This window comes from Bubalus kerabau, chromosome 3 (assembly GCF_029407905.1).
Source record: "Bubalus kerabau isolate K-KA32 ecotype Philippines breed swamp buffalo chromosome 3, PCC_UOA_SB_1v2, whole genome shotgun sequence".
Taxonomy (NCBI): domain Eukaryota; kingdom Metazoa; phylum Chordata; class Mammalia; order Artiodactyla; family Bovidae; genus Bubalus; species Bubalus kerabau.
Window position 1 is genome coordinate 167,111,098 of NC_073626.1, and position 27,514 is coordinate 167,138,611.

General features: G+C 38.4%; 1 protein-coding gene across 3 annotated transcripts in view; it reads right to left on the reverse strand.

The window, feature by feature from the left end:
• DOCK10 (dedicator of cytokinesis 10) overlaps nucleotides 1-27,514 on the reverse strand; it is a 305,174-nt gene that overhangs the window by 135,574 nt on the left and 142,086 nt on the right. For all 3 annotated transcript variants that reach the window (XM_055573609.1, XM_055573608.1, XM_055573607.1), the window contains exons 3-4: nucleotides 22,623-22,712; nucleotides 3,256-3,338 (exon numbers count right to left, since the gene is read on the reverse strand). In XM_055573609.1, coding sequence (XP_055429584.1) covers nucleotides 3,256-3,338; nucleotides 22,623-22,712 — 173 coding nt within the window. The remainder of the gene's footprint in view (nucleotides 1-3,255; nucleotides 3,339-22,622; nucleotides 22,713-27,514) is intronic.

Sequence of the window (27,514 nt, forward strand, 5' to 3'; positions counted from 1 at the left end):
TGAGTTAATTTCACCTATGGTATAGGATAGTAGCCTCATTTCATTCTTTCACTTGTAGCTGTTAGTGTTCCCAATGTTTATATCCTTTCCCCATTTATATTCTTGGCTCCTCTGACATCATATGTATTTTTTAATGACTTTCTTGTCTCCTTAGGAACACTGATTTTGGTACTGATTTTTATTTCTAATTTGTGAAGGCTTTACTTTTTGTATTCTATCCTTAAATAGTCTGTCTCCAATATCTTCCTATGAACAGACACTAAGAAAAGTGAGGTTCTTAAGAGTTAATAGTAACACAATTTTAAATTCAAGGACTAAAAGTGAGGGAGATAAGCAAACGTCTTTTTTCACTTCTCCATAATTGTAAGTTTTTATTTTATAGCCTCAGCAATCCATAAAAAGAAACGATCAGTTTAAATTGGTAGCAGACATAGGAGAATTCTAATCCAGGAGGTATGAAAATGATTTACTTCTAATAGCCTCAGAAGGCCCAAGTAAATTATGTTTCTACTACTGACCTAAATATCTGTAGTCTAGTGGGGAGTGCCTAGCCTTGTAAAATCATTAAAAAATACTTTTGCTATTCAATATTACAATCTTCATTTCTTTAGGGGATATGTGAGGATTATTCTAGAACTTCTGATTTTCATTTTGAATATACATACATAGTTCATTACAGTTTCTTACTTAGTGGCAGTCTTCTTCCCCTTCTTGGTATCAACTTTCACATCCTTTAGTTAAAGTGAGAGAAATTCTCAACAATATTTATGTGACCTTTGCGTTTCTTCTCATGGGATTTCTTTTTCTGCTCTACAAGAATTCCAAGTCAACAATGACATCTGGGCCCTGTTCTGACTGGAGATGCTTTCTCTATTTTTTAATGGAGGAAGAATATAGTACATGTCAATTTTTAAATTAATATATATTTTTATGGCATCAGGGATATAAGAAAATATGAAGTGTTTGGAGATAAAGCTACTAAAGTGTTCAGTAGACCTAAGGACAGTAGGAAGGCATTTATGCCAAATGAAACCTAAACACCTCTTTCTACACTCTCTCCCTTTATAAATTGTCTTCCAAGTGCTTGGACATGGCTTCCAAGTTGTAACCACTTCTCAGAACTATTTTCAGAAAGAGGAAGACTTGATGGTAAAAAAATGCTTTGCTTCTCAATGGCAGCTACATGCGTGACTAATGTCCAGACATTCTGAATGTAATAATTACTCATGAAAGTTTAGGGTGTGATAAGACCATCTCAACATGAAATTACAGGAGGTTATCTATTAGGAGTGATCTGAATCTAAAGGAATGTTCAGAGATTTTGCAAAAATCAAACATTCACTGTTTTGAATAAAGACTTGCTGTTTTAGAGGAACATTGCTTTGCTCTTCCCAGGAACTCAACTCCAAAGAAATGGTCTCCTTCCATCTTTTTTTTTTTTTTTTTAATTCTCACTGCTACAATCCCATTTTCCATACAGTGGAGCAGGTAATCTCTTAAAGAGGTGAACTAGATCATGTCACACTCTAGGTTACAATTTCTATAGTCTTCTGTTGAATGAGAATAAAACCCAAGCTCATTTCCAGGGCCCACAAGGTCCCTTGCCTGGTTCCAGGGTTTTAATCAACCCTTAGGTCCAGATTCTCTGATGGTCACTCTGATTCCCAGCTCACAGCTTTTGCCCCTGTTATTTCCTCTGGGGACCCTTTTCTCGAGATTACAGTGCAGATAGCTACTGTTCCTTCAGATCTGAGCTTAAATGTCACTTCCAGTGCTGCTCCATAACTCCATCTTCTTCAAATTTTGCATTTGGAGTTGAACGCAGTACTTCCAAGTATTCTAGTCTGGAAAAGATGTTTCTGTGGGCACGGGAGATCTCAGAAAGTGGTGCCCAAATCTAAACCATGTGCCCATTAAAAAGTTATGTGCAATGTGTATGACCTCAAAGTCTCACTTGAGGAAAGGGTTAGTAAAAAATTCACTTATTTCTGTCTTAAGTTTTATTTTCTGGATAATGTGCATCATTTTAGTCTGATGAACCAGTGTGTTGGGAGATTCCAGTTCATCACAGTTCTTTGAATTTAAGCAACTTCAAGCTTATCCAGGATTATTAGATTTAAAAATTTTTGACCCACTCAGTTTACTTATCCAATAAGTAATGACTGCATACTTACTATGTGCTTCCCTGATAGCTCAGCTGGTAAAGAATCCATCTGCAATGCAGGAGACCCTAGTTTGATTCCTGGGTCAGGAAATTCCCCTGGAGAAAGGAATAGCTACCCACTCCAGTATTCTAGCCTGGAGAATTCCATGGACTATAGTCCGTGGGGTCACAAGAATTGAACACAACTGAGTGACTTTCACTTTCACTTTACTATGTGCCAGGCATTCTTCAAGGCCTGCAAAAGATTCTGCAAGGAAGGAAGAGTCCCTGCCCTTTTGGACTTGACTTTAGTGGGGGACACAGACATGGAATAAATGACTGCTGTAGGTCAGGTAGCTTCTCTATAGAGGTGACAGGCAAGCAGGTACAGAATGAAGTTATCTTCTTCTAAAGACTTTATTTCCCTACAGTCTGAAAAGATATAGGTGCTTGGTTTTCCTTTTTGCTATTCTTAGACATTATTGCTCTTGTGCAGGTTGTTTATTTTCATGCTTTTTGATATCCCAGCATGAAAATATATGAATCCAATGGCAAACCTGAATGCTATACACACCATATCAGAAAAAAATTTCTGGTCCAAATTGTACCTTTTAATCCTCTTGTATCTGCTATTGAAAGGACAGCTCACACAAGAATGACCAAACACTTTAAAACTTTGCTCAAAGCCTTGTTGGTGTTTAGTCACTAAGTTGTGTATGACTTTTTGCGACCCCATGGACTATAGCCCGCCAGGTTCTTCTGTCCATGGTATTTCCCAGGCAAGAATATTGGAGTGGGTTGCCATTTCCTTCTCTAAGGGATCTTCCCAACCTAGGGATCGAACCTGGGTCTCCTGCTTGGCAGGCGGATTCTTTACCACTGAGCCACTTGGGAAGACCCAGGCTATCCTAAATGAGTATATTTATCTGTCATCCAATTCTGTGAAGATATAAATAATACTTTGTTCAACAAAATGTTCTCTTGTGACTCTTATTTTTTAATTTTTTAAATATAACTTGGTATTGGGTGAATGTACACATATTCATAAACAGTGACAGAGAACATAGTTTATATATGGAAAAACCCAAGGATTACTCATAAAAGGTTCTTACCGAGGTAACTGTCGAATGTCTCCAGAATACTGTTCATATTTGTAGTTTACCACATACCACTGGGAACTATAAAATTTACAAGCCTGAAAGGAAAAAATGACAGTTAAAATTTATCATTCAAATATCAGCTGTCCTGATAAGAAGAAAGGTGAATTCAGTGTTCATTATCTCCGGGTTAATGTTAAGGTAGCTATGTGAGTGATTTTAAGGTAGGTAAGAACATGCTTATTACGATCATTTCATTTTTCAGTGAAAGGGAAATCTAACCCTTCCCAGAATCCTACAGGAGGAACCATTTAACATATTTATTCTACTTTTCTCCATCAAGGAAAGCCTAATTTCATCATCTGGTGAATCATAACCGGATATGTCACTAACCTCAAGTACTGTCATTTTTTCAGTTTTTCTTGGCAATCCTTTCTTTAACAGTTCTTCATCGTGAAAGATGTTATTAATTATGTGTCATCCTTTCATCATAATTTTAGCCTATTTCTTCTTGTTCTTGCATCAGCAAACCTATCCTTTTCCTCTTTATAACAACCCTGTTGCTAACTTTAGTTTTTCAGTTTTACCTCATTGCCTTCTGAGCCCAGCCTTCTCCCTGCTCATTCATTGATTTTTTTATAAATATATGTGAATAAAAGATGACCAAAAACCTTTAAAACACCAAGTTAATAGTGCAAAAGAATCAACTTACAGTGGTTCATAATGGCTGAATTTACAGTATTCATCAATGGCAAATATTCCCCAAACACCATCTATGCAATTGGCACAGCATTATCTTACAGTGGTTCATAATGACTGAATTTACAGTATTCACTGATGGCAGATATTCCCCAAACACCATCTATGCACTGCCTGGCACAGCACTGACCATGGACTGGTAATGGGGATTCCACTAGACTTTTTTTTTAATATAAATTTATTTATTTTAATTGGAGGTTAATTACTTTACAATACTGTATTGGTTTTGCCATAAATCAACATGAATCTGCCACAGGTGTACACGTGTTCCCCACCCTGAACCCCCCTCCCTCCTCCCTCCCCATACCATCCCTCTGGGTCGTCCCAGTGCACCAGCCCCAAGCATCCAGTATCGTGCATCGAACCTGGACTGGTGACTTGTTTCATATATGATATTATACATGTTTCAATGCCATTCTCCTAAATCTTCCCACCCTCTCCCTCTCCCACAGAGTCCATAAGACTGTTCTATACATCTGTGTCTCTTTTGCTGTCTTGCATACAGGGTTATTGTTACCATCTTTCTAAATTCCATATATATGCGTTAGTATACTGTATTGGTGTTTTTCTTTCTGGCTTACTTCACTCTGTATAATAGGCTCCAGTTTCATCCACCTCATTAGAATGGATTCAAATGTATTCTTTTTAATGGCTGAGTAATACTCCATTGTGTATATGTACCACAGCTTTCTTATCCATTCATCTGCTGATGGACATCTAGGTTGCTTCCATGTCCTGGCTATTATAAACAGTGCTGCGATTAACATTGGGGTACACGTGTCTCTTTCAATTCTGGTTTCCTCGGTGTGTATGCCCAGCAGTGGGATTGCTGGGTCATAAGGCAGTTCTATTTCCAGGTTTTTAAGGAATCTCCACACTGTTCTCCATCACTAGATGGTTTTTAAGATTCCTTTCGATTCTAAAATTACATGAATCTGGGAATTAAACAGCAACAGCACAACTATAAGGATACCTGTCCTCTAGCATTAGTAGGAAAAAATGAGGAGTAATAAACTTAATGCAATATGAGAGATAAGACCTCTGATTGTCTTTGTAACCAAGAAGGGGACAGGCAAGGAGATCTCTTTGTGATAATCATTATTCAGGATGTAGAAGCACTACAGCAAAGAAAGCACTGGCCCTGTCTTAGCAGGAACAGACAGTGGGAGGGAACGGCCCAGAGATGGGTACAGATGGGAGGTGGAGAGCACTGGGTGGGCACCTGGTCCAAGATGCACAGGGAAGGCAGGGAGAGGGACTAGGAGTGCTCAGCTGCTCTAGATTTCTCCGGCCTCGAACTTTCTCAATACCATTGCTTTATTTGTTCAGGGAAACACCCACACACAAATGGGGGCTGACGGCAAACAATGTGTGAGGCTAGGACAAAGACAGGAGGGGGAGAGTGGCAGCAGCGGGAAAGAAGAAAAGAAGAGATAAAAACACAACAGCCGCAAGACAAATGGACGTGGATAACAGCCACAGGGAATCCAGCGGATGTGTACTGACTCTGGATGGAGAAGAGGAATGTGAATAAAACTGAATATTTAGCTAATATTCAATTTTTTAACTTGCCAATTTCTGAGCCAATTGTGCAAACCACATGTTTCTGGAAATAAGAGGAAATCTGAGCCCTGATATGTTCCTTGGCTAGAAAGTTCCATCTTCATTCTGGATAAAGATGCCAGGAATTCAGGCAAGGAGAAAAAGACCCACAGTATCCCAACCCAAGGAGGCAAAACATTCATGATTATGGTTCTTTCCCATCCTCTCTCATTTTCTTACTTCCCTTTCTCAACACTTTGCTGTAGTTTTCAAATGGTACAAAATGGAAAACAAAAATGTAAAACTCATCCCTTTTTGGCAGTTCCTTTCAATCTTTTTTTTTTTTTTCCTGGTGCATAGTTTACCCAATTGTCCTTGAATATTTGAATTGAAATACTATTTTTATTCACTGAATGGTATCAGTTCAGTTCAGTCATTCAGTCATGTCCAACTCTGTGATCCCATGGACTGTAGCATGCCAGGCTTCCCTGTCCATCACCAACTCCCAGAGCTTGCTCAAACTCATGTCCATTGAGTCGGTGATGACATCCAACCATCTAATCCTCTGTCGTCTCCTTCTCCTCCTGCCTTCAATCCTTCCCTTAATGGTATATTCTAAAGATTTTCTACTTTTGCTTTTCAAATTTTATGACACTTTAAATAAGTAGAATAAAGTCTCATACCCTAATTTATCAATCCAATCTCTTAGTTCATTAATATGGTTAATAAACATTTTTGAAGCCATACTCTGTACCTAGGGATTTTCTTTGGTGATGCAAATACATCAGTGAAAAGGACAAAAATTCATGATCTCTTAAAACATAAGCCCTTGTGAAAAGCTGGTCAATAGACACAAAAATAAGTAAATTGGGTTAACATATCAGGAATGGTAAGTGTAGTGTGAAAAAGAAAGCAGATGAAGGAGGATGGTAGAGTTGGGAGGAGGAGGACAATTTAAATAGAATCATTAGGGTGAGTCTTATAAGGAAGGTGACATTTGAGCAAGGCTTATAGAAGGGTTTCCCTGGTGGCTCAGATGACAAAGAATGAGCTGCAATGCAGGAGACCTGGATTTGATCCCTGGGCCAGGAAGATCCCCTGGAGAAAGGAATGGCTACTCACTCCAGTATTCTTGTTTGGAGAATTCCATGGACAGAGGAGCCTGGCGGGCTACCGTCCATGGGGTCACAAAGAGTCAGACAGGACTAAGCAACTAACTCAAACACTATACAGGGGAGAGAGTGAGTCATTCTTAAGGCTATTTCAAATTTTGTGCCATTGTAGAAAAAAATGCTTCAGAGTATATCTTCACACATTTATTCCTCTCATTCTCCCCCAAGTCTGATCCATTTTGGATTATTTTCTTAAGATAAAGTGTTCAAAGTGTTTTAAAGATTCTTGATTAAAAAACCTGCCAAACTAATATATACTCTTTATAAGAATATATAAGAGGGTATAGAACTGAACCAAGAACTGCAGGGCTTCATTCTTGGGCTGGAACTAGTATTGACTTCCAACAAGACTTGTAACTCATTTTATTTATTATGATCTCTGATCTAGCAGCTGAACATTCAGGACATTAGACTGGATTAGAAATTTCTGTCTCATAATATCTATCTTCTGCTTCATTGACTATGGTACAGACTTTGACTGTGTGGATCACAACAAACTGGAAAATTCTTCAAGAGATGGGAATATCAGACCACTTTACCTGCCTCCTGAGAAATCTGTATGCAGGTCAAGAAGCAACGTTAGAACCAGTCATGGAACAACAGACTGGTTCCAAATTGGGAAAGGAGGATGTCAAGGCTGTATATTGTCACAATGATTATTTAACTTATATGCAGAATACATCATGTGAAATGCCTGGCTAGATGAAGCACAAGCTGGAATCAAGACTGCCGGGAGAAATATCGATAGCCTCAGATATGCAGATGACACCACCCTTCTGGCAGAAAGCAAAGAAAAACTAAAAAGCTTCTTGATGAAAGTGAAAGAGGAGAGTGAAAAAGCTGGCTTCAAACTCAACATTCAAAAAACTAAGATCGTGGCATCCAGTTCCATCACTTCATGGCAAATAGATGGAGAAACAATGGAAACAGTGACAGACTAATTTTTTGGGCTCCAAAATCACTGCAGATGGTGACTGCAGCCATGAAATTAAAAGATGCTTGCTCCTTGGAAGAAAAACTATGACCAATCCAGACAGAATATTAAAAAGCAGAGACATTAATTACTTTGCTGACAAAGTTCTGACTAGTCAAAGCTATGGTTTTTCCAGTAGTCATGTATGGATGTGACAGTTGGACCATCAAGAAGGCTGAGTGCTGAAGAATTGATGCTTTTGAACTATGGTGTTGGAAAAGACTCTTGAGAGTCCCTTGGACTTCAAGGAAATCAAACCAGTCCAGCTTAAAGGAAATCAGTCCTGAATATTCATTGGAAGGACTGATGCTGAAGCTGAAGCTCCAATACTTTGGCCACCTGATGTGAAGAGTCGATTCATTAGGAAAGACCCTGATGCTGGGAAAGATTGAAGGCGGGAGGAGAAGGGGATGACAGAGGATGAGATGGTTGGATGGCATCACTGATTCAATGGACACGAATTTCAGCTCATGTCTGGGAGGTGGTGATGGACAGGGAGGCCTGGTGTGCTGCAAGTCCATGGGATCGCAAAGAGTCGGACATGACTGAGCGACTGAACTGACTGACTGACTTTCTTATATCGGTAAAGCCTGGTAAAAACCTCTTCTTCTGTTTTGCAGTGGCAAGTGTTTGTCAGATACTGTACTACTAGGTCTTTTACATACAATCTTAAGAAGCACTACATGAGATTTTGTTATTCCCATTTTATAGACCACAGAGGCAAGGAGAGGCTCAGACTTCTGCCCAAGATCCCACACATGACAGAAGCAGGATTTCAAAGTGGATTTGCCTGACTTAAGAAGTCTGTTGAAGTCATTTATGAGTTGTTTGATAACTGCAGACTTTTGTTTTTTTCAAATCACATCTGGACTATCAAGCCAAATGTTTCCTGTGGTGTTTCTCTCTGTCTTGAAGTCAGACAGACCTGGTTTTGAATTTTGGTATTAATTGGCAGATCTCCATTAAGTGATTTAGCATCTCTAATTTTTTTATCTGTCTAAATAATACCACCTTCTTTAGGTTCAATTCTTATAAAATACCTAACTGAGGGTAAATAATCAATAAACATTTGATTAAAAAATCAGTTTTGCCAGTGAGTTTGACTCATTCTATAAATCACATTCATAGTAGTGGAGAATAACAACTTGTTTTTCTTGACTTATTCAAGTATAGTATTAGAGAGCTATCTAAGCTCTGATAATCACAGTGTTCTGTTTTTTTTATCAAACTCCTGAATTTATTTGTTAGGTTTCTTATATCTGGTAGTGGGTAGATGAAGACTTAGGTTGAATTAGATGACCCTCAGGAATCTTTCTAAATCAGTGATTTCTCTGATTCTGAGGAAGCCAGTGGATTTTACAAACATACAAATGTTTCTCCTACATAGTTAGGCATTTTAGAAATGTTACGCATAGAAAATTATTCTCTATTTTTTGTTCTAGCTCACATACTCACTCTAAGAAGATCATTAAGAACTATTATAATTATGACAACAACTCCTCTTTGTCTAAAACTGAAGCTGAAGTGACCAGTTGAAGTTCAAAGCCACAGACTATAACTCTGCTTGTTACAATGAGGCAATGGTCCCATTTTCTCCTTAAAAATTATTAATACCTAGCCCACAATACTGGCTTCAAAATACCCACTTCTTTTCCCCTTGAAAATGGAGGGCTGCCATAGTCAGCTTCAAAGATGAAGGCTGAATGTCCAACAAAAGTTTGTTGAACTGGTTAATTTTTCCAAACAGCAATGCCCTGGTTCACATTTTATTCATTGATTACATTTGCTTGTTCAGCCTTTATCTTGCCATCTCTGCCTGTTAAATTTTTTTAGATACACAAAAATTTGAGTCAGGTCAACTTGGCCAAAGGCTTTTAAACCATTAGGATAGTGTTTCCTAAACTGTGTTGTGTCCATGGGGGTTACTAATTAAAATGCAGGTTCCTGGGCCCTATAGGGGATTCACTGAATCAGAATCTCTAGAGGGGGCCTTGAAATCCATCAGTCCACCTGAGTGACAATATGACTATGTCCTTAACATGTTGTCTGCCTAGGAACTGAAAACATTAGGGTCCCAGCTTCATGCAGGGAATTTTAGTAACTGAGATGATGCTCCAGTGTTATTCAAGTAGGCATGGTCTTTTATAAGAGCAGGGAGGATACCAACTCCAGCATGGGGCCTTTACTGATAGGAGACATTCAATACATATTTTTAATGAATGAATCTTCCATGTTTTTTTTTTTTTTTCCCTTAGAAATAACTAAATAAGACACCTTAAAAGTTCTAAAGATCTAAATACTTTAGAAAAGATTGGACAACTGTAAAGGGTATCCTAAAACACTGTAAACAAAACATTTCATTTTTCTCCCCTTTCTTTCCCTTTTTAGAAAATCATCCGTTGCCAACATCCGCTGGATCATTGAAAAAGTATGGGAGTTCCAGAAAAACATCTGCTTTATTGACTAAGCCAAAGCCTTTGACTGTGTGGATCACAACAAACTATGGAAAATTCTTAAAGAGATGGGAATACCAGACCACCTGACTGGCCTCCTGAGAAAACTGTATGCAGGTCAAGAAGCAACAGTTAGAACTGGACATGGAATACAGACTGGTTCCAAATCGGGAAAGGAGTATGTCAAGGCTGAATATTGTCACCTTGCTTATTTAACTTATATGTAGAGTATATCATGCGAAATGCCAGGCTAGATGAAGCACAAGCTGGAATCAAGACTGCTGGGAGAAATATCAACAACCTCAGATATGCAGATAACACCACCCTTATGGCAGAAAGTGAAGAAGAACTAAAGACCTCTTGGTGAAAGTGAAAGAGGAGAGTGAAAAAGCTGGCTTAAAACTCAACATTCAGAAGACTAACATCATGGCATCCAGTCCCATCACTTCATGGCAAATAGATGGGGAAATAATGGAAACAGTGAGAGACTTTATTTTTTGAGGCTACAAAATCACTGCAGATGGTGACTACAGCCGTGAAATTAAAAGATGCTTACTCCTTGGAAGAAAAGCTATGACCAACCCAGACAGCATATTAAAAAGCAGAGACATTACTTTGCCAACAAAGGTCTGTCTAGTCAAAGCTATGGTTTTTCCAGTAGTCATGTATGGATGTGAGAGTTGGACTCTAAAGCTGAGCACTGAAGGATTGATGCTTTTGAACTGTGGTGTTGGAGCAGACTCTTCAGAGTCCCTTGGACTGCAAGGAGATCCAACTAATCCATCCTAAATGAAATCAGTCCTGAATATTTATTGGAAGGACTGACGCTGAAGCTGAAACTCAGATACTGTGGCCACCTGATGCGATGAACTGTCTCATTGGAAAAGACCCTGACGCTGGTAAAGATTGAAGGCCAGAGAAGAAGGGGACGACAGAAGATGAGATGGCTGGATGGCGTCATCAATTCGATGGACATGAGTTTGAGTAAGCTTCGGGAACTGGTGATGGACAGGGAAGCCTTTCATGCTGTGGTCCATGAGGTAGCAAAGAGTCAGACATGACTGAGCGACTGAACTGAACTGAACTTAGAAAATCATCAGAATCAATTCAAATCATGTTACCTACCTCAAATAGCAATTTGAGTTTGGCAATGTAATCTGTCCAGCTCTTAAAAAGGCTGATTATTAGATTATGACTACAGAGTAATAAGCAGGCAATAGATGGCTTTTTAGATTGAAAATTATTTTTCTTCCTGGCTATAGAGGCTTACTTAATTACATAACTACTGCCTTGCCAGGAAGGTTTATGTGACCACAAAAGGTGCTCTCTTTGGCCCTTACTTACCACTGGGATGAATCGGTATGTGTAAAATGATGGTGGTAATTTTCATATCAATGCCATTCTTTATAACGTTTAGAAATAATTATGACTATTTTGTAAATGTTAAAAAATGCAGCATCATGAATTTAAGTGAATTCAGGTGAATTATGTATTGAAAGAGTGGCTGGATAATTTATTGTCCACATTGAGGCACTTCAAAGTAAAAAGAAATGCTATTGGCCAGGCCAACAGATAGAACGTGAAACTTCTTGCAAATCAGGATATTGGTCACCCAATAAATGCATCAGTATTTTAGAAAAAAAGGAAAAGGTATTTTCTTTTAAAATTTAAGTGGATCACATTATATATTCCTTTAAAATTAAATCATTAATTTCTGCACTATAAAAATAAGGTGAACTGCAAATGATCTTTTAAAACTTATACTACACTCTAGAGAGAGAAATGGAAATGAGTTTGGAGAAAATAAATGTGACTATAGATCTGACTCAATTTCAGAAGTCATGATAGAATCTTATTAGTTTTTTGAGTCTGGTTTTTTAAAAATATTATTTGATATTAGATAATGTTGCTATGTATATAAATATGTCTGTACAGTGTAAAACAGAATATCATAGCAAAGGCCAACCATAAGTGAAAATAATTTTTAAACTATTTTGTTTGAATTATAGAGTTGCCTAAATTGCTGTCTTGGTTGATTCTAAACTGAAAATGAATCAAGGTATTTGGCTTTTCTTTTCAAAATGTGCTGCATTAAGGCAACTGAACAAACTTTAAAATTAGACTTTCATAAGTCATACCTGTGCCTAATCTGGGGGAATACACTTTAATTTTCCAGCTAGCTATCCCAAGTATTTTGTCAGGACATAACAAATGGATGGTACTAAAAAACAACAACAACAAACAAACAAACAAACAAACAAAAAACCTTTGATAAAATTATGATTTAATCATTCTTTTCATATAATTCAAAAATTATATTGTAATTCAATGCAATTGAAATGTTAGGTTCAAACTTATGAAGAATCTTTTTTTTTATTTTTATATTCCAGGGTCTCTGATTTATATTTCTGTCTTTATTCACTTACCACCAAACATAGGATGACTCTCATTGTGAAGAAGTCTAGAGGAAGTCAATTTAGAACTGGAACCATTTTGCATATTTGGTAGAGAAGGAAATGACAACCCACTCCAGTTTTCTTGCCTGGAGAATTCCATGGACAGAAGAGCCTGGTGGGCTACAGTCCACGGCGTCACAAAGAGTTGGACATGACTGAGTGACTAACACTTGCATGTCTGGAAACAAGACTACTGTTCTAGGAAATTGAACAACTAGGAAATACGTTTCTTCAGGGTGGTTAATGTAAAACACAAAGAATTTTGATTTCATTGTTTTTAAATTGCATTTTCTATATACATTCTATCCTAATGCCACTAAAGAGTAGATTAATTTGAATTTACCTTAATCAACATTCATATGTTTATCTCTGTATGTGTGTGCACTCAGTCGTGTCTGACTCTTTGCAACACCATGGATTATAGCCCACCCTGCTCCTCTGTCCATGGGATTTTCCAGGCAAGAATATTGGAGAGGATTGCCATTTCCTTCTCCAGGGGATCTTCCTGACCCAGGGATTGAACCCTCATCTCCTGCATTGGCAGGCAGATTCTTTATCACTGAGCTTTACTATCATACATTTAGTGTGAAAAAAAAAATAAATTGGGTGATGCATTTTATTTTGACCATGATAGAAAAAAATCATTATATAAACTAGGCCTATATACAGGTTAACATATTTTGATATCCTTTTCCATTAAATTCTTGAAGTTGCAAAATAAATATGGCTGTACTTATAAAAATACTTATAAAAAGTACATACAATATAAAATTCCCTTAACCTCCAGCAAGACCTTCACTAATGAATTAAGAGCCTCTTCAAACAGAAACAAAAATCTTTTTATTTGCACTACTTTTATTAAGAAAATATTATGAATTATTTTCAATTTGGAGAGGTGTTTTTTTTATAGTTGTGTTTCCCCCAGTGTGTTCAGTTGCTAAGCCGTGTCTTACTCTTTGCGACTCCATGAACTGCAGCATGCCAGGCTTCCCCGTCCCAGAGTTTGCTCAAATTCATGTCCATTGAGGAGGGGATACTATTTAATCATCTCTTCTGTCACCCCGTTCTCCTCCTGTTCTCAGTCTTTCCCAGCATCAGGGTCTTTTCCAATGAGTCGGCTCTTTGCATCAGGTGGCCAAAGTACTGGAGCTTCAGCTTTGGCATCAGTCCTTCTAGTGAATATTCAGGGTCGATTTTCTTTAGGATTGGGGCTTCCCTGGGGCTCCAAAGTTAAAGCGTCTGCCTGCAAAGGGACTGACTGGTTTGATCTTGCTGTCCAAGGGACTCCTTGGACACTTCTCCAGCACTACAAACTGTGCATGTACCCCTGATGTCAGAGCAGAGGAGCTAGTTCTAGACTGAAGAAAACCATGCTTACTATGCTCTGGTCCAAGGTTAATGAATGCATTAGAACCACTCATTTTCTTCCCAATGTTTCAGATTCAGAAAACAGTTTTCATTTTTTTACTTAATTTATTTATACATGCAAAGAAACTCTGGAATTATTTATTGAAAGACTTATTCTTATTTCTCGGTAAGTTTAATTGCACATTATTCTACATATGAGATTCAAATTATTTGTATAAAGTACAAAGGCATTTTGGTCAAAAGAATGGTTTCTTTATCAAGAGTACACAATATACAGTTCAAAATTAAAGATAAAATACATAAAATTATTTTAACTATAAAAGAAATGAAATTGTCTGACAAGATGCATTTCATTTTGTTTAGAAATATTTCTTTCAGTTAACAAAATGACACTGCATGAAATACATTTAAAATCAAGGCTAATCTCCCTTTCCCCATAATTTTCTTGAAATGCTAGGACCCGTGTTGCTTAAAATCTTCTCTCAACATGATGCAGCTTTTATCCTGACTATTCATAATTTTCTTGTGAATTAACTGAACGCCACTTATCTGAGTCCAGATGGTGGAAGAGGAAGAAGGAGAGAAAGAAATTTCATTTTCAATATTTTGGTACATAATTTAACAGTCTACTGAACTATTTTTAACTTCAAGATTCAGCATTGTACCTGAAGAGTTCCAATATTTTTACTGGGTTTACTCTCAAGGCACTTCCTAGGTAAAGGGACAAACATATACCTTCTTTGACAAGATAACACACTTTGCTTCTCTTCAGAGTTCACCCAGCAGCATTCAGGTTGTGATCAAAGTTTACGAAACTGCTCTGTTAAAGAACAACTGGTGACTCTCAATTACCAAATCTAGTGAATTACCCAATCTCGACACATCATTGGTGTTTTATATCATTGCCTCACTCTCGCTACTGACAGTTCTCTGATTCTGAGAAATCATTTCTCCTTGTTTTCTTCCTACCTCCTGGTCCACTGGTCCACTTCTTGTGCTGGGCTCTCTTTCCCAGCCTTTTACATGGGAATGTCACTCAGGGACCTGCCTCGTGGCATTACTGGGCAAGCTCTTCCAGATTCAGAGTTTCAATTTTTAAAGCCAGAGCCAGAGCCCACCCCTTCCTACTATATTGAGACCTATGTATGTATCTTGTTGAATCTCTTGCTCTGCATGTCACCCAGAGATGTCATCTTATTTTCTTCATCCATCTCTGCTTGAGCAATCTGCACTTTCTTCTGGGTACCTTATTTAAATTACTGACACAACTATCAAGCTAATAGCCCAAGCCAAAAATGTGGACGTCATCGGAAACACAGTTCTCTCTTTTCCATCACCAACTCCTATGAATTCTATCTCCTTAACAGCTCTTTACTATTACCACCATTATCTGCCACGTTAGTACAGATCTTTAACCCAGCTAGGCTATTAAAATAGTCTCTCTGGCTTGAACTCTACCATGCCCCCAATTCCTGTTGATTTTCTTCCATCAGATTTACATCGGCATTTCTGAGAGACATTTCTCAAGATACTCAGGGGGGAAGCAGAATTTCCCCATGGCCAAAAAAATCTTGGGGAATATTTCATGCCATTATTCTCTTCTAAGGCAGACTCTGTGGATGTTAGCTAGTTAAAGAACTTTGTGGGTGTTTGTGACCATGAACATCCTGCAGTTCCGGCTTTCTGCAGAACACTCCGTGCCTATGTGAAATTAGTGTCTGCTCTGATCTTAATCAACTTTTTCCTGGTTTTTATTGTGCATTTGCTATAGAAGCCTAGCGATTTCAATGACATTTATTCTGTCTTCTCTGAATCTAGTTTGTTTTCCCTATTCAATCTTGGGTTCTTTTATAATTTTTTTTTCCCCCTGGAAAATTCAATTATTGCTGGTCTGGAAACCCTGTTTAAAAATCTGAACTTTTCTTTGTCTCAGTAACTTAGTACTTTCTGGATGAGGACGGTACATAATCACTGTATATGTGTGTGTATTCAGATACAGATGTAGATATAGATATTTTGCTTCTATTCTTTTAATGCTTCCACGACTCTTAAATCTATGAGTGTTTTATGTCTTGACCAAAGTGAAACTTGGATTCTTGAATTCATGACTTATGCCTCACTTCATTGTTAGTCTACTCCTGATGCAGGTTGATTTCTAGAAATCACAAAAGGCTTTGCTGGCAGAGTAACTGGCTACCTTAGTACTTACTATATTTCCCAGCTATTCAGATGAAGTGGTCCCTGGACTCTTGCTCCCTGTTGAGTCACTATATTATTCTCAATTCTCTACTTGCTCATCTTCTTTGTTAAGAGAGACCAAACCAAGAGCTTAGCATTAACTAATGTTTTGTGTACATTAAAATGAAAACTTTGCTGTAAAAGTTTTGCTTGAGAAGTCTGCCTCCTATTTATAGATCCCTTTAATTGCTCCCCTGACCTTCCAGTGGAAGGAAGTGGTGCTTGTTTTATCATGGAAGTCTTTTATAATTTTTATGGTTACAGATGTTGATTTTAGGCTATTTATGAGGATCAGATAAAGACATTGGTTCCCAGTTATGTTCCAAGTGTTTTCATACTATTGCTATATTTATTTTTAGAAACATGGCATTGGGATTATTAATATCCTCATTTAAAGATGGAGAAACTGAGGCAGAAAGATGAAATCTTTGTCTAAATGAAGGATATATTCCCTTGTACACAGTGAAAATAGCCCCATTAGATCAGGATATTAAGAGCATGATTTAAAGGTGTTTTTCAAAGGGTCAGAGGTAAAAGTGGGTAAAAGCATGGTGTTAATTCCCACTCTGTGTGAATGTGGGCAAGTTATTGATCATTCAGAACCTGCTCTGTAGGGTTTAAAATGAGGTAGCAGTTCTGTAACATAAAGTGCTCTCTCTCTCTACATATATATATACGTATACATACATATACATACCCACATATCTAACCTATATATAGAATGTTGCCGAACTCTGACTCATGTTAGTTTTACATAACTGTAAAGTGTTTTAGTGGATGTGAAGTACACCTATACTCGTGTCTGGGGGAATACTTAACCTTACATTTCATAGACACAAAAGAGACATAATAACAGATTAAACAGTAAAGGAAGAGATCACTCATTTTATTAAAGCACAAAGTTATTCAAGATTTGAAAAAGGAAAGAATGCTCACCACCTTTCCTAAGAGGCTCAGAGTTGTCGAAAGTAGAGTGTAGAGAGGCAGAATGCAACATTAGTGTTGAACTTGGGGTGTTTAAATAAGATTCATGCCAATTTGTTGCCTAGCAATCAGGGTATTTATCCTTGCCACCTACTGGGGAGCAACAGGGCAACTGAGCACAGGGTGGATCAAAAAGGTTGCTTAGTGCAATACAGCAGCCACTGTAAGGGGAACACGTGTTTCTACAAAATCCTACAAAAATGGCAATGTGAATTCACTTCAGGGCTGGCTTACTCTGGTTGGAAAAATTCAGTCAATGTTTTGCAAAGTATGGTCCAATAACTACAGGCATCAGGATTACAAAGCTACAGGGGGTTGTTAGGGTGAAGACTGAGGCAAGTGTTCTTTCCAGAGGGCAGCTATAGCAAAGCACACACGGCAGTCAGCATCGTGGTTAAGAGGCTAGGGGCTGGACAGCATGGGTTGGGATGCTGGACCCGTCTATTCCCAGCTGTATAATGCTGGACACGTTCCTTAATTTTTCTATGAAAGTTACCTCATCATTAGAAGGTGCTGCTGCTGATGAAACGTATGTTTGTAATTACTGCAAGGAAAGGCCTGAGAAGCGTATCTGGCCCAGAGTAACTAGTCAATAATGATTATTAGCTACTGAGGTCAAGACTTCTTGGCAGCCTACTTCTCTGGGGTTATTTCTCAGTCTTAACCCAGCTCTCTGGGGACCCCTTTCTTCTTATCTACTGTCTCCAGGTTCGACTATTCATATTCCCTTATCATCATTTGATGTTCGTCTTCTATCCCAAGGCATAAGTTTTCTCTTTATCTCCATCCTTAAAAACAAGTTCAACTATGGGGATCTTCACAGGGTTTTCACTGCTAGTGATCCGGAAAAATTAGCAGGGAATAAGAGTTTCTTCCCAGGCTTCTTCCACTTTCTTCTACTTTAGATCCACAAGAGTGGGAAAAACATGGTAAGAAGATTCATTCACACTGTCAAGACAGATGCTCTGTCCTGAGATTTACAACAGAAAAGTTTAGGGTGATGAAGTCTCTAAAGTGACTACCTAATGACTAGAAGTATACAGTTGGATTTTAACTTTTGGAGACAATTTTATGGAATAGACTCAAGTTGCTTCCAATTTTGGCAGTATTTTTAGATACACTCTAACTTTTTCAAAATATTTTTTATTAAAAAAATTTGTTTGTAACCACAACAATACAGAATCTATACATTGGGCATTCCAGTTAATGCACTTAAATGTGTATAATTTTTATTGCCTACTTATTATTATAAAATGTAGATGTGCCAAAACATATTCAACCCCACTTATATCAGCTGATATTACAAAGTGGGCTTCCCTGGTGGCTCAGTGGTAAAGAACCCTCCTGCCAATGCAGGAGACTCGGGCTCAGTCCCTCGGTTGAGAAGATCCTCTGGAGAAGGAAATGGCAATCCACTCCAGTATCCTTGCCTGGGAAATCCCATGGACAGAGGAATCTTTCAGGTTATAGTCCATGGGGTTGAAAAGAGTCGGACATGAGTGAGCAACTAAGCATGCACGCATGCACACTGTACTCATGCTTGTAATTGTATTTTATGTTCTAGTGTTTGTTTTTCTAAAATGTATGCTGCATATTTATACACATTTGAATATCTCTAAATGCCACAGACATGTGAGAATTAGAAGCATTATGTGATAGTGTTTGTCTCCCTATATGCCTACTCTCATTTCTTCATTCAGATATTATACATCATTTTTTTTTTAATTTCTATTTCTATGATTACAAGTGTAGCTTGGCAATTCTACATTCCTCTGGGCCAACTTAAAATTCCTGCTCTTTTTGAATTTCCTGCTCCTTTCTTTGTGCTCATATTTTCTTGGGTTATTTACCTTTTTCTTATTAATTTATAGAATTTTGTGTATTAGGAATGTCTGTGGGGGAGTATGGGAAAAGATATATGAGTTGTGAATAAATTAACCATTTTCTTTGGGTTTATTGATGGCACCATTCATCATAAAAATTCAAGACTTTGTTAAATGCATGCATGTTTCATAACTTTTCATTTTAAAATGTCTTCCTATGTTTTTACAGCTTCTGCTTTTGAAATTAAGATATTAAAAATTCATCTGGAATTAATGTTCACATGTACTGTTAGATACAGCCCTAACTACTTTTGTCCAAAACAGATAGCCCAGTGGTATTTGTAGACCAGCCCACCCTTCACCAGGAATTTGAAGTGCTACATTTACCAGTTATCAAGTAACCATACGCATTTGGGTCTGTTTCAAATACTTGGTTTCTTTCACTGGCTTATTATTTTTTTTTTTTTAATTTCAGAAGGCAGAGAAAGATGGAGAATGTCTACTTTTAAGAGTTAACATTTCTCTAATACCAAAGAAATAAAAGAAAACCAGAGCCAAATTTCACTCATGAATATAAATGCAAAAATTTGAAAAAAATTAGCAATTCTAATGCAGCCAAGAATTAAGGTAGAAATACAACTTGAACAAGAAAGTTTAAACCAGAAACACAAGTATGTATTCACAGGACAGTAACCTATTAATTCTATTGCAGCACTGAATTCAAGCAAAAAAGCTATTATGTCAATAGGCTGGATATGAATTTTGTAACACTGAGTATCCAGTCTTTATAAACACTGTGGAGACCGAGAAAGGTCCTTCTTAAACATGATAAAGACCAGAAAGACCTTTCTTAGACATTTCTTTTGTCTCTGAAACTATCATAAAACATCAAATCAAGAATAAAACAGGATGCCTGATTGGAATTATTATTCAATATTGTTTTAGAGATATTAGACAATAAGACAAAAATTAAGGAAACAATATACTTATTAGAAAAAAAGAAATTTTAAATTAGAAAATCAGTAGCTTTTAAAAAATATCAGCAATAAATAGTACGAAAAGGAGTCTACTCACAATTTTGCAACAATAGTACAAAATATGTGGAAATAAATTGAACAACAAAGTTAAAGATTTTTCAGAAGGAAGTGTATTTAATACACTAGATAGGGTATTAAAAAAGCAGAGGCATCACTTTGCTGACAAAGGTCCATATAATCAAAGCTATGATTTTTCCAGTAATCATGTATGGATGTGAGAGTTGGACTATAAAGAAGGCTGAGCACTGAAGAACTGATACTTTCTAACCGTGGTGTTGGAGAAGATGCTTGAGAGTCCCTTGGACAGCAAGGAGATCAAACCAGTCAATCCTAAAGGAAATCAACCCTGAATATTCATTGGAAGGACTGGTGCTGAAGTTGAAGTTCCAATGCTTTGGCCAACTGATGTGAAGAGTTGACTCACTGGAAAACAATGGACTGGTTCAAACTTGGGAAAGGAGTAAGTCAGAGCTGTATACTGTCACCCTGCTTATTTAACTTCTATGCAGAGTACATCATGAGAAATGCTAGGCTGGATGAAGCACAAGCTGGAATCAAGATTGCCAGGAGAAATATCAATAACCTCAGATATGCAGATGACACCACCCTTAAGGCAGAAAATAAAGAACTAAAGAGCCTCTTGATGAAAGTGAAACAGGAGAGTGAAAAGTTGGCTTAAAACTCAACATTCAGAAAAGATCATGGGATCCAGTCCCATCACTTCATGGCAAATAGATGGGGAAACAATGGGAACAGTGTCAGACTATTTTCTGGGGCTCCAAAATCACTGCAGATGGTGACTGCAGCCATGAAATTAAAAGACACTTGCTCCTTGGAAGAAATCTATGACCAACCTAGACAGCATATTAAAAAGCAGAGACATTACGTTGCCAACAAAGATCCATCTCATCAAAGCTATGGTTTTTCCAGTAGTCATGTATGGATGTGAGAGTTGGACTATAAAGAAAGCTGAGTGCTGAAGAATTGATGCTTTTGAACTGTGGTGCTGGACAAGACTCTTGAGAGTCCCTTGGACTGCAAGGAGATCCAATCAGTCCATCCTAAAGGAGATTAGTCCTGGATGTTCATTGGAAGGACTGATGTTGAAGCTGAAACTCCAATACTTTGGCCACCTGATGTGAAGAACTGGCTCATCTGAAAAGACCCTGACGCTGGGAAAGATTGAGGGCAGGAGGAGAAGGGGATGACAGAGGATGAGATGGTTGGATGGTACCACTGAGTTGATGGACATGAGTTTATGTAAGCTCTGGGAGTTGGTGATGGACAGAGAAGCCTGGCATGCTGCAGTCCATGGGGTTGCAAAGAGTCAGATATGACTCAGGGACTGAACTGAACTGAGCCACTAACACTTTCATTTTCACTTTCAAACAAATGAGAAATAGCTGTTAAGTGTGCATCCAATCCCTGCCCCAAAGCTGCCTGTAGTCTGGCTAGAAGAAGCAGTTTTATATCAACTTGGAGAAGGAAATGGCAACCCACTCCAGTATTCTTGCCTGGAGAATTCTATGGACAGAAGAGACTGGCGGGCTACAGTCCATGGGGTTGCAGAGTAAAACACAACTGAGTGATTAACCCACACACCAACAAAATGCAGATAGATGCTACACACCAACAGAATTTATCAGTCCTTTTAAGCTGTCCAAATGGTTTTATGTGTGTGTGTGCGTGCTCAGTCATGTCTGACTCTTTGCGACTCTGTGGATTATAGTCCACCAGGCTCCTCTGTCCATGGAATTCTTCAGGCAAGAATACTGGAGTGGTCTGTCATTTCCTTCTCCAGGGGATTCTCCAGCCCAGGGATCAAAACTGTGTCTCTTGTGTCTCCTACATTGGCAGGCAGACCCTTTACCACTAAGCTACCAGTGAAGTCATAAACTATTTCCATAGTTAATACTTGAAATATCTCTCTTAAAAACTTTGTTATCCAAAGTTCTCACATAATATGGCATTTCCTACAAGTCAATCCAAATAAGTAAAATAAAATTAAATCTTTTTGTTGCTGCTGCTGCTGCTGCTAAGTCACTTCAGTCATGTCCGACTCTGTGCGACCCCATAGATGGCAGCCCACCAGGCTTCCCCATCCCTAGGATTCTCCAGGCAAGAACAATGGAGTGGGTTGCCATTTCCTTCTCCAATGCATGAAACTGAAAAGTGAAAGTGAAGTCGCTTAGTCGTGTCCAACTCTTCGCGACCCCATGGACTGCAGCCTACCAGGCTCCTCCGTCCATGGGATTTTCTAGGCAAGAGTACTGGAGTGGGGTGCCATTGCCTTCTCCAAAATCTTTTTGTTAGGAATACTCAATTATTTCTCAATGTGGGGATTTTAAATTAAGTAAAAACAAAATTTAAAAGTTCCAGAACTCAAATGGTCACCAGACTATGAAAAATGATTCACAGGAAGTAAGTAATAAAGGTTGAAAGACATTAACTAACAACTGCAGTTGGAATTCTCTATTGAAAAAGAGAGGGAGACAGCAAAAATAATAAGTTGCATTAAGAACTACATAGGGGAAAACAAAACTTTTTAAAATAATGGATTGGAAGCATTGCATTTACCTCTTTCACCAGTAAATTTTCTGCTTTGTGCTCTGCATCTTCAGGTACTGTTGAATACAAGGTTCGGATGTCCCAAGATACTGTGGTGGTCTGAGAAGAACAAGGAAAGGGAATTAAATCTTCCAACTTGAAAGCACTGTGTAGACCACTATACCCAAGACACAGTAAGAAAGTGTATTAGATCTCAGTATTTGAGGATAAGAGAAGACAGAAACTTCCATAGTTCTTAGCAATTTACTCTCTATGAGGGAAGATTCATACCTCTTTTGGTCATCACTAGTAGCATTACACTTTCAAGTATGAAAGCATTAGTCAGTAGCGCTCAGTTGTATCAGACTGTGCAACCCCATGGACCGGATCCCACCAGTCTCTTCTGTCCATGGAATTCTCCAGGCAAGAACGCTGGAGTGCGTTACCATGCCCTTCTCCAGGGGATCTTCCTGACCCAGGAACAGAACCTGGGTCTCCTGCACTGCAGGTGGATTCTTTACTGTCTGAGCCACCAGGGAGCATTACAGTTGTTGCTGCTGCTGCTAAGTCACTTCAGTCGTGTCCGACTCTGTACGACCCATAGATGGCAGCCCACCAGGCTCCCCCGTCCCTGGGATTCTCCAGGCAAGAACACTGGAGTGGGTTGCCGTTTCTTTCTCTGATGCATCAAAGTGAAAGCGAAGTCTCTCAGTCGTGTCCGACTCTTAGCGACCCCATGGACTGCAGCCTACCAGGCTCCTCCGTCCATGGGATTTTCCAGGCAGAGTACTGGAGTGGGGTGCCATTGCCTTCTCCGAGCATTACAGTTAGTCCCTCCTTATTTGTGGTTTCAGTTACCTGTGGTTAACCAGGGTCCAAAAATATTAAATGGAAACTTCTAGTGTTCTGTTCTGAGACGTATGATGGTATCTCAAGCCACTCCACTCTGCCTGCCCCCACTATCTTTTCTCATTGACCTTCTCAGGGTTCCAGGATCCAGGATCACCTAAAGCAGATGACCCTCCTTCTGATTTATTGTCAGAAGGTCAATAAATAGTAGCCTAATACTATGTCACTACATCATTAACCTCACTTCATCTCATCACCTAGGCATTTTATCATCTCATATCATCACTGGAAGAAGAGTGAGTACAGTATGAGAAGATATTGTGAGAGAGAGGCCACATTCACATATTTTTTATTATCATATAATTGTTCAATTTTACTATTAGTTACCCTTGTTAATCTTTTACTGTGCCTAATTTATAAGTTAAACATTATCACAGGTATGCGTTTGTAGGAAAAAATAGTATTTATAGAGTACCATCTACACTTTCAGGCATCCACTAGGCATCTTGGGATGTATTCCCAATGTACAATGGAAGATTATGATATTACAGACTACTGTTTTCTCTGTGGAGCTCACAATTTTAAGCTGTTTCCTTCCATGGAGAAAACAAAAATTTGGGCATCTGTATATTTTGACTATTTATATTGGTACCTTTGTTGCTGCTAATGATAAAATACATTTGAAATGAAAAAGAAAACCTACACAATCAGCAATGTGTCAATGCTACTTTGACTAATCTTCTGAATATTCACAGGGTAAATTTGGTGTCTTTCAGAAGCTGCGTGTGTGTAGCCACAGATAGGGTGGGAGAGAAGAAAGGGTATTCAGTAAATCTAGACCTTGAAGAAAATAAGTCATGTTTTTGGTGTCTTTATTTTCATAGAAATAAAACATCTTCAACTTTAAGCTAAACAAACCAATTTTTATTAAATGAATATACATCAACTAAAAGGATAAAGTATCTCTTCAAAGAAAACATTTAAAATGTAATGCACAGATTGTTTCCTCTGTATATATCTTATGGGATGCCATGTAACTTTGCAACCTCAGCCACCAGCTTCTTTTATTCTGTTCTCCTTGGTGATTACAGGGGTGCTGGGATGATGAGTCTGTTAGCATACATGGTACCAACAGTTGGGATCTTTTATTTTGTACACTGTCAAACCTACAAATCATATAGCACAATCTCCTGGTAGCTCAGACAGTAAAGAATCCGCCTGCAATGTAGAAGACGTAACAGACTAAGGTTCAAGCCCTGGGTCAGGAAGATCCCCTGTAGAAGGGACTGGCAACCCAGTCCAGTATTATTGCCTGGCGAATCTCATGGACAGAGGAGTATGGCTGGCTACAGAGCATGGGGTTTCAAAGAGTAAAACATGACTGAGCTACTGACATTTTCACTTTCAGGATTCATTTGAGCTGTTCTACATGAAGTGCAGACTGCAATGAAGGAGACATGGGTTAAGTCTCTGGGTTGGGAAGATCCCCTGGAGAAAGAAATGGCAACCCACTCCAGTATTCTTGCCTGGAGAATTCCATTGACAGAGGAGCCTGACAGGCTACACAGTCCACGGGGTTGCAAAAGAGTCAGACATGACTTAGTGACTAAACAACAACAACAGATAAAGGGCATTTTTCCTAGACTAATTATTTAAGTAGATGAGACTCTCAAAATCTGTCCTTACTTTCACAGAATGGGAAGGGGAGGGGTCCAGGGAATTTAGTCTTCTGGGTTCACAATGGCAACGGCAATTCTGCCACCAGGGGCAGAATCATTCCTTATCTTCTAATCCTAGGCTCATATTTTCTTCAATTTTTTCTTTACTCTTGATATAAGCTCCTGGTGGGAAAGAAATCTGGTCTGTTTTGTTCACTGTTATAACCTCGGTGCCTGGCTGGGTGCTCAAATATTTACTTGTTGAGTGTGTGTGGTATGTGTCTGTGGTTGCCTGTTGTGTATGTGTGTGTGAATGTATGTGTGTGTGATATGTGTTTGGTGTGTGTGTATGTATGTGTAGTGTCTGTGTGATTATGCATGGAGGTAGGCTGTATTTGATAGTGTGCGTGTGTGTATGTGCATGGTGAGTGTGTGTCACATGTGAGTGAGTGTGGTGTGTGAATGTATCTGTGAGTGAATGAGTGTGTGGATGTGCATGTATGTATGTGCATATTGGGAAGATGGAGTTTGGACCCTGAAAGAAGAAGAACGTCATGTGAATGTAACATGATCAAGGGACACAAAATAATGAGAAAATTATATTCAAGATACATCATATGGCAAAAATAAAAGCTCATCTTGAAAGATAAAGAGCCTCTCTGTCAGTGTGTTGACTGCAGTGTGTGAAGGAAGTTTGGAAGTGTTCAGAGGCCATGGCTATTGATTCAAGCCAAGTGTAGATACACATACAGGGAACAATTACTTCCTATGTGAAGCATGCTGGGGCCAACGTGTGTGTGCTAAGTTGCTTCAGTCGTGCCCAACTCTTTGTGACCCCATGGAGTGTAGCCCACCAGGCTCCTCTGTCCATGGGATTCTCCAGGCAGGAATACTGGAGTGGGTTGCCATTTCCTACTCCAGGGTATCTTCCCAACCAAGGGACTGAACCCAGGTCTCTTGTATCTCCTACATTGGCAGGAGGGTTCTTTACCACTAGCGCCATCTGGCTCAGACAGTAAAGAATCTGCTTGCAATGCAGGAGACGTGGGTTTGATCTCTGGGTTGGGAAAATCCTCTGGAGAAGGAATAGCAACCCACTCCAGTATTCTTGCCTGGAGAAACCCATGGACAGAGGGCCCTGGTGGGTTACAGTCCACGGGGTCACAAAGAGTTGGGCATGACTGATCAACTAACATAGACACACAGAGCCACCTGGGAAGCCCCCAAAGTACGGAACACTTCACGAATTTGCATCATCATAGTAATCCTACATTTCGGGAGTCAATGTAGGACTTACTGTTACTTAGATTTTACATTTTTATTCCTTTAGAATTGCCTCTTTCAAATTGTTTCTTTTATGTTATTTACTCTGTTAGAAAATAAACAGTAAACAAACTCCATTGAGAGGCTGGAGTAGAAGATGAGAATCCGTGCCTGAAGTGAGCTTTGGGGATTATTGCTGGATTTCAATTATCTGGGGATAACGTCTTTCCTGTTTGGACAGATAATTTGCAGATACACAATGTAACTTGATTGGTTTCCAGGGAACATTGCATACTGTGGTCTATTGGCAAGATTAAGGATTTTTTTCCTCTAATTCAAAAATTTTTCTATATTTCAATCATTATTTTATAATAAAATTTTTATATTAAAACAAGACTCCTCTTTTTCATTATTCACAACAGTTTCTTATTGATTTCTTGCCTTTAAAAAAATAATATCTTCTCTAAAATACTCTAAATCTGATGGACAGTGAAGGGACCTGCAGTTTAGTTTCCTGTTTAGTTATACCATAAGCCTGTTGTCCCACTAAGATCAGTACTCTGTGGTATAGTTCAATAGAGTGAATAGTGAGCTGGTTTAAGAAATTGTTTTTTTTTTCCTTTATAGTAGGTTTCTGGAAGGTGGGCTTGGGTTTCCGGTAATGATAATCACACTATTATTTGATTTGTGATGTTACCAGAGTAAAGATTAGGGCCCCAAATACATAGGGTAATGCTCACACTTGATGTATGATTGGAAGTTCATTGAATTTGGGGTAATAAAAATTAATAATATGTACAATGGTTATGTATGATTCCTGATGACCTCTAGATATGAGATGATGTCAGTTCTTTACTAAGGCAGTTAGAGCTGAGCCACTCTCATGTAACCACATGAGAAATATACAACAATATTTTACAACATGCAAATCTAATACTTTGTACAGAGTACACAGATACAAGAAAAGGAATGTATAATAAGACACTACTGACCTCAGTTATAGTTTGCCATAATATTGGAGACTTTACTTGAAAAAGCAGAAGGCCTCCTTAAAATTTCAACTTTAAGAATTGGAGAGCTTCTACTCATTTTTTTTTTATCCCTTTTTTTCACTTTTAATTGAAGTGCAGTTGATGTACAATATTATATAAA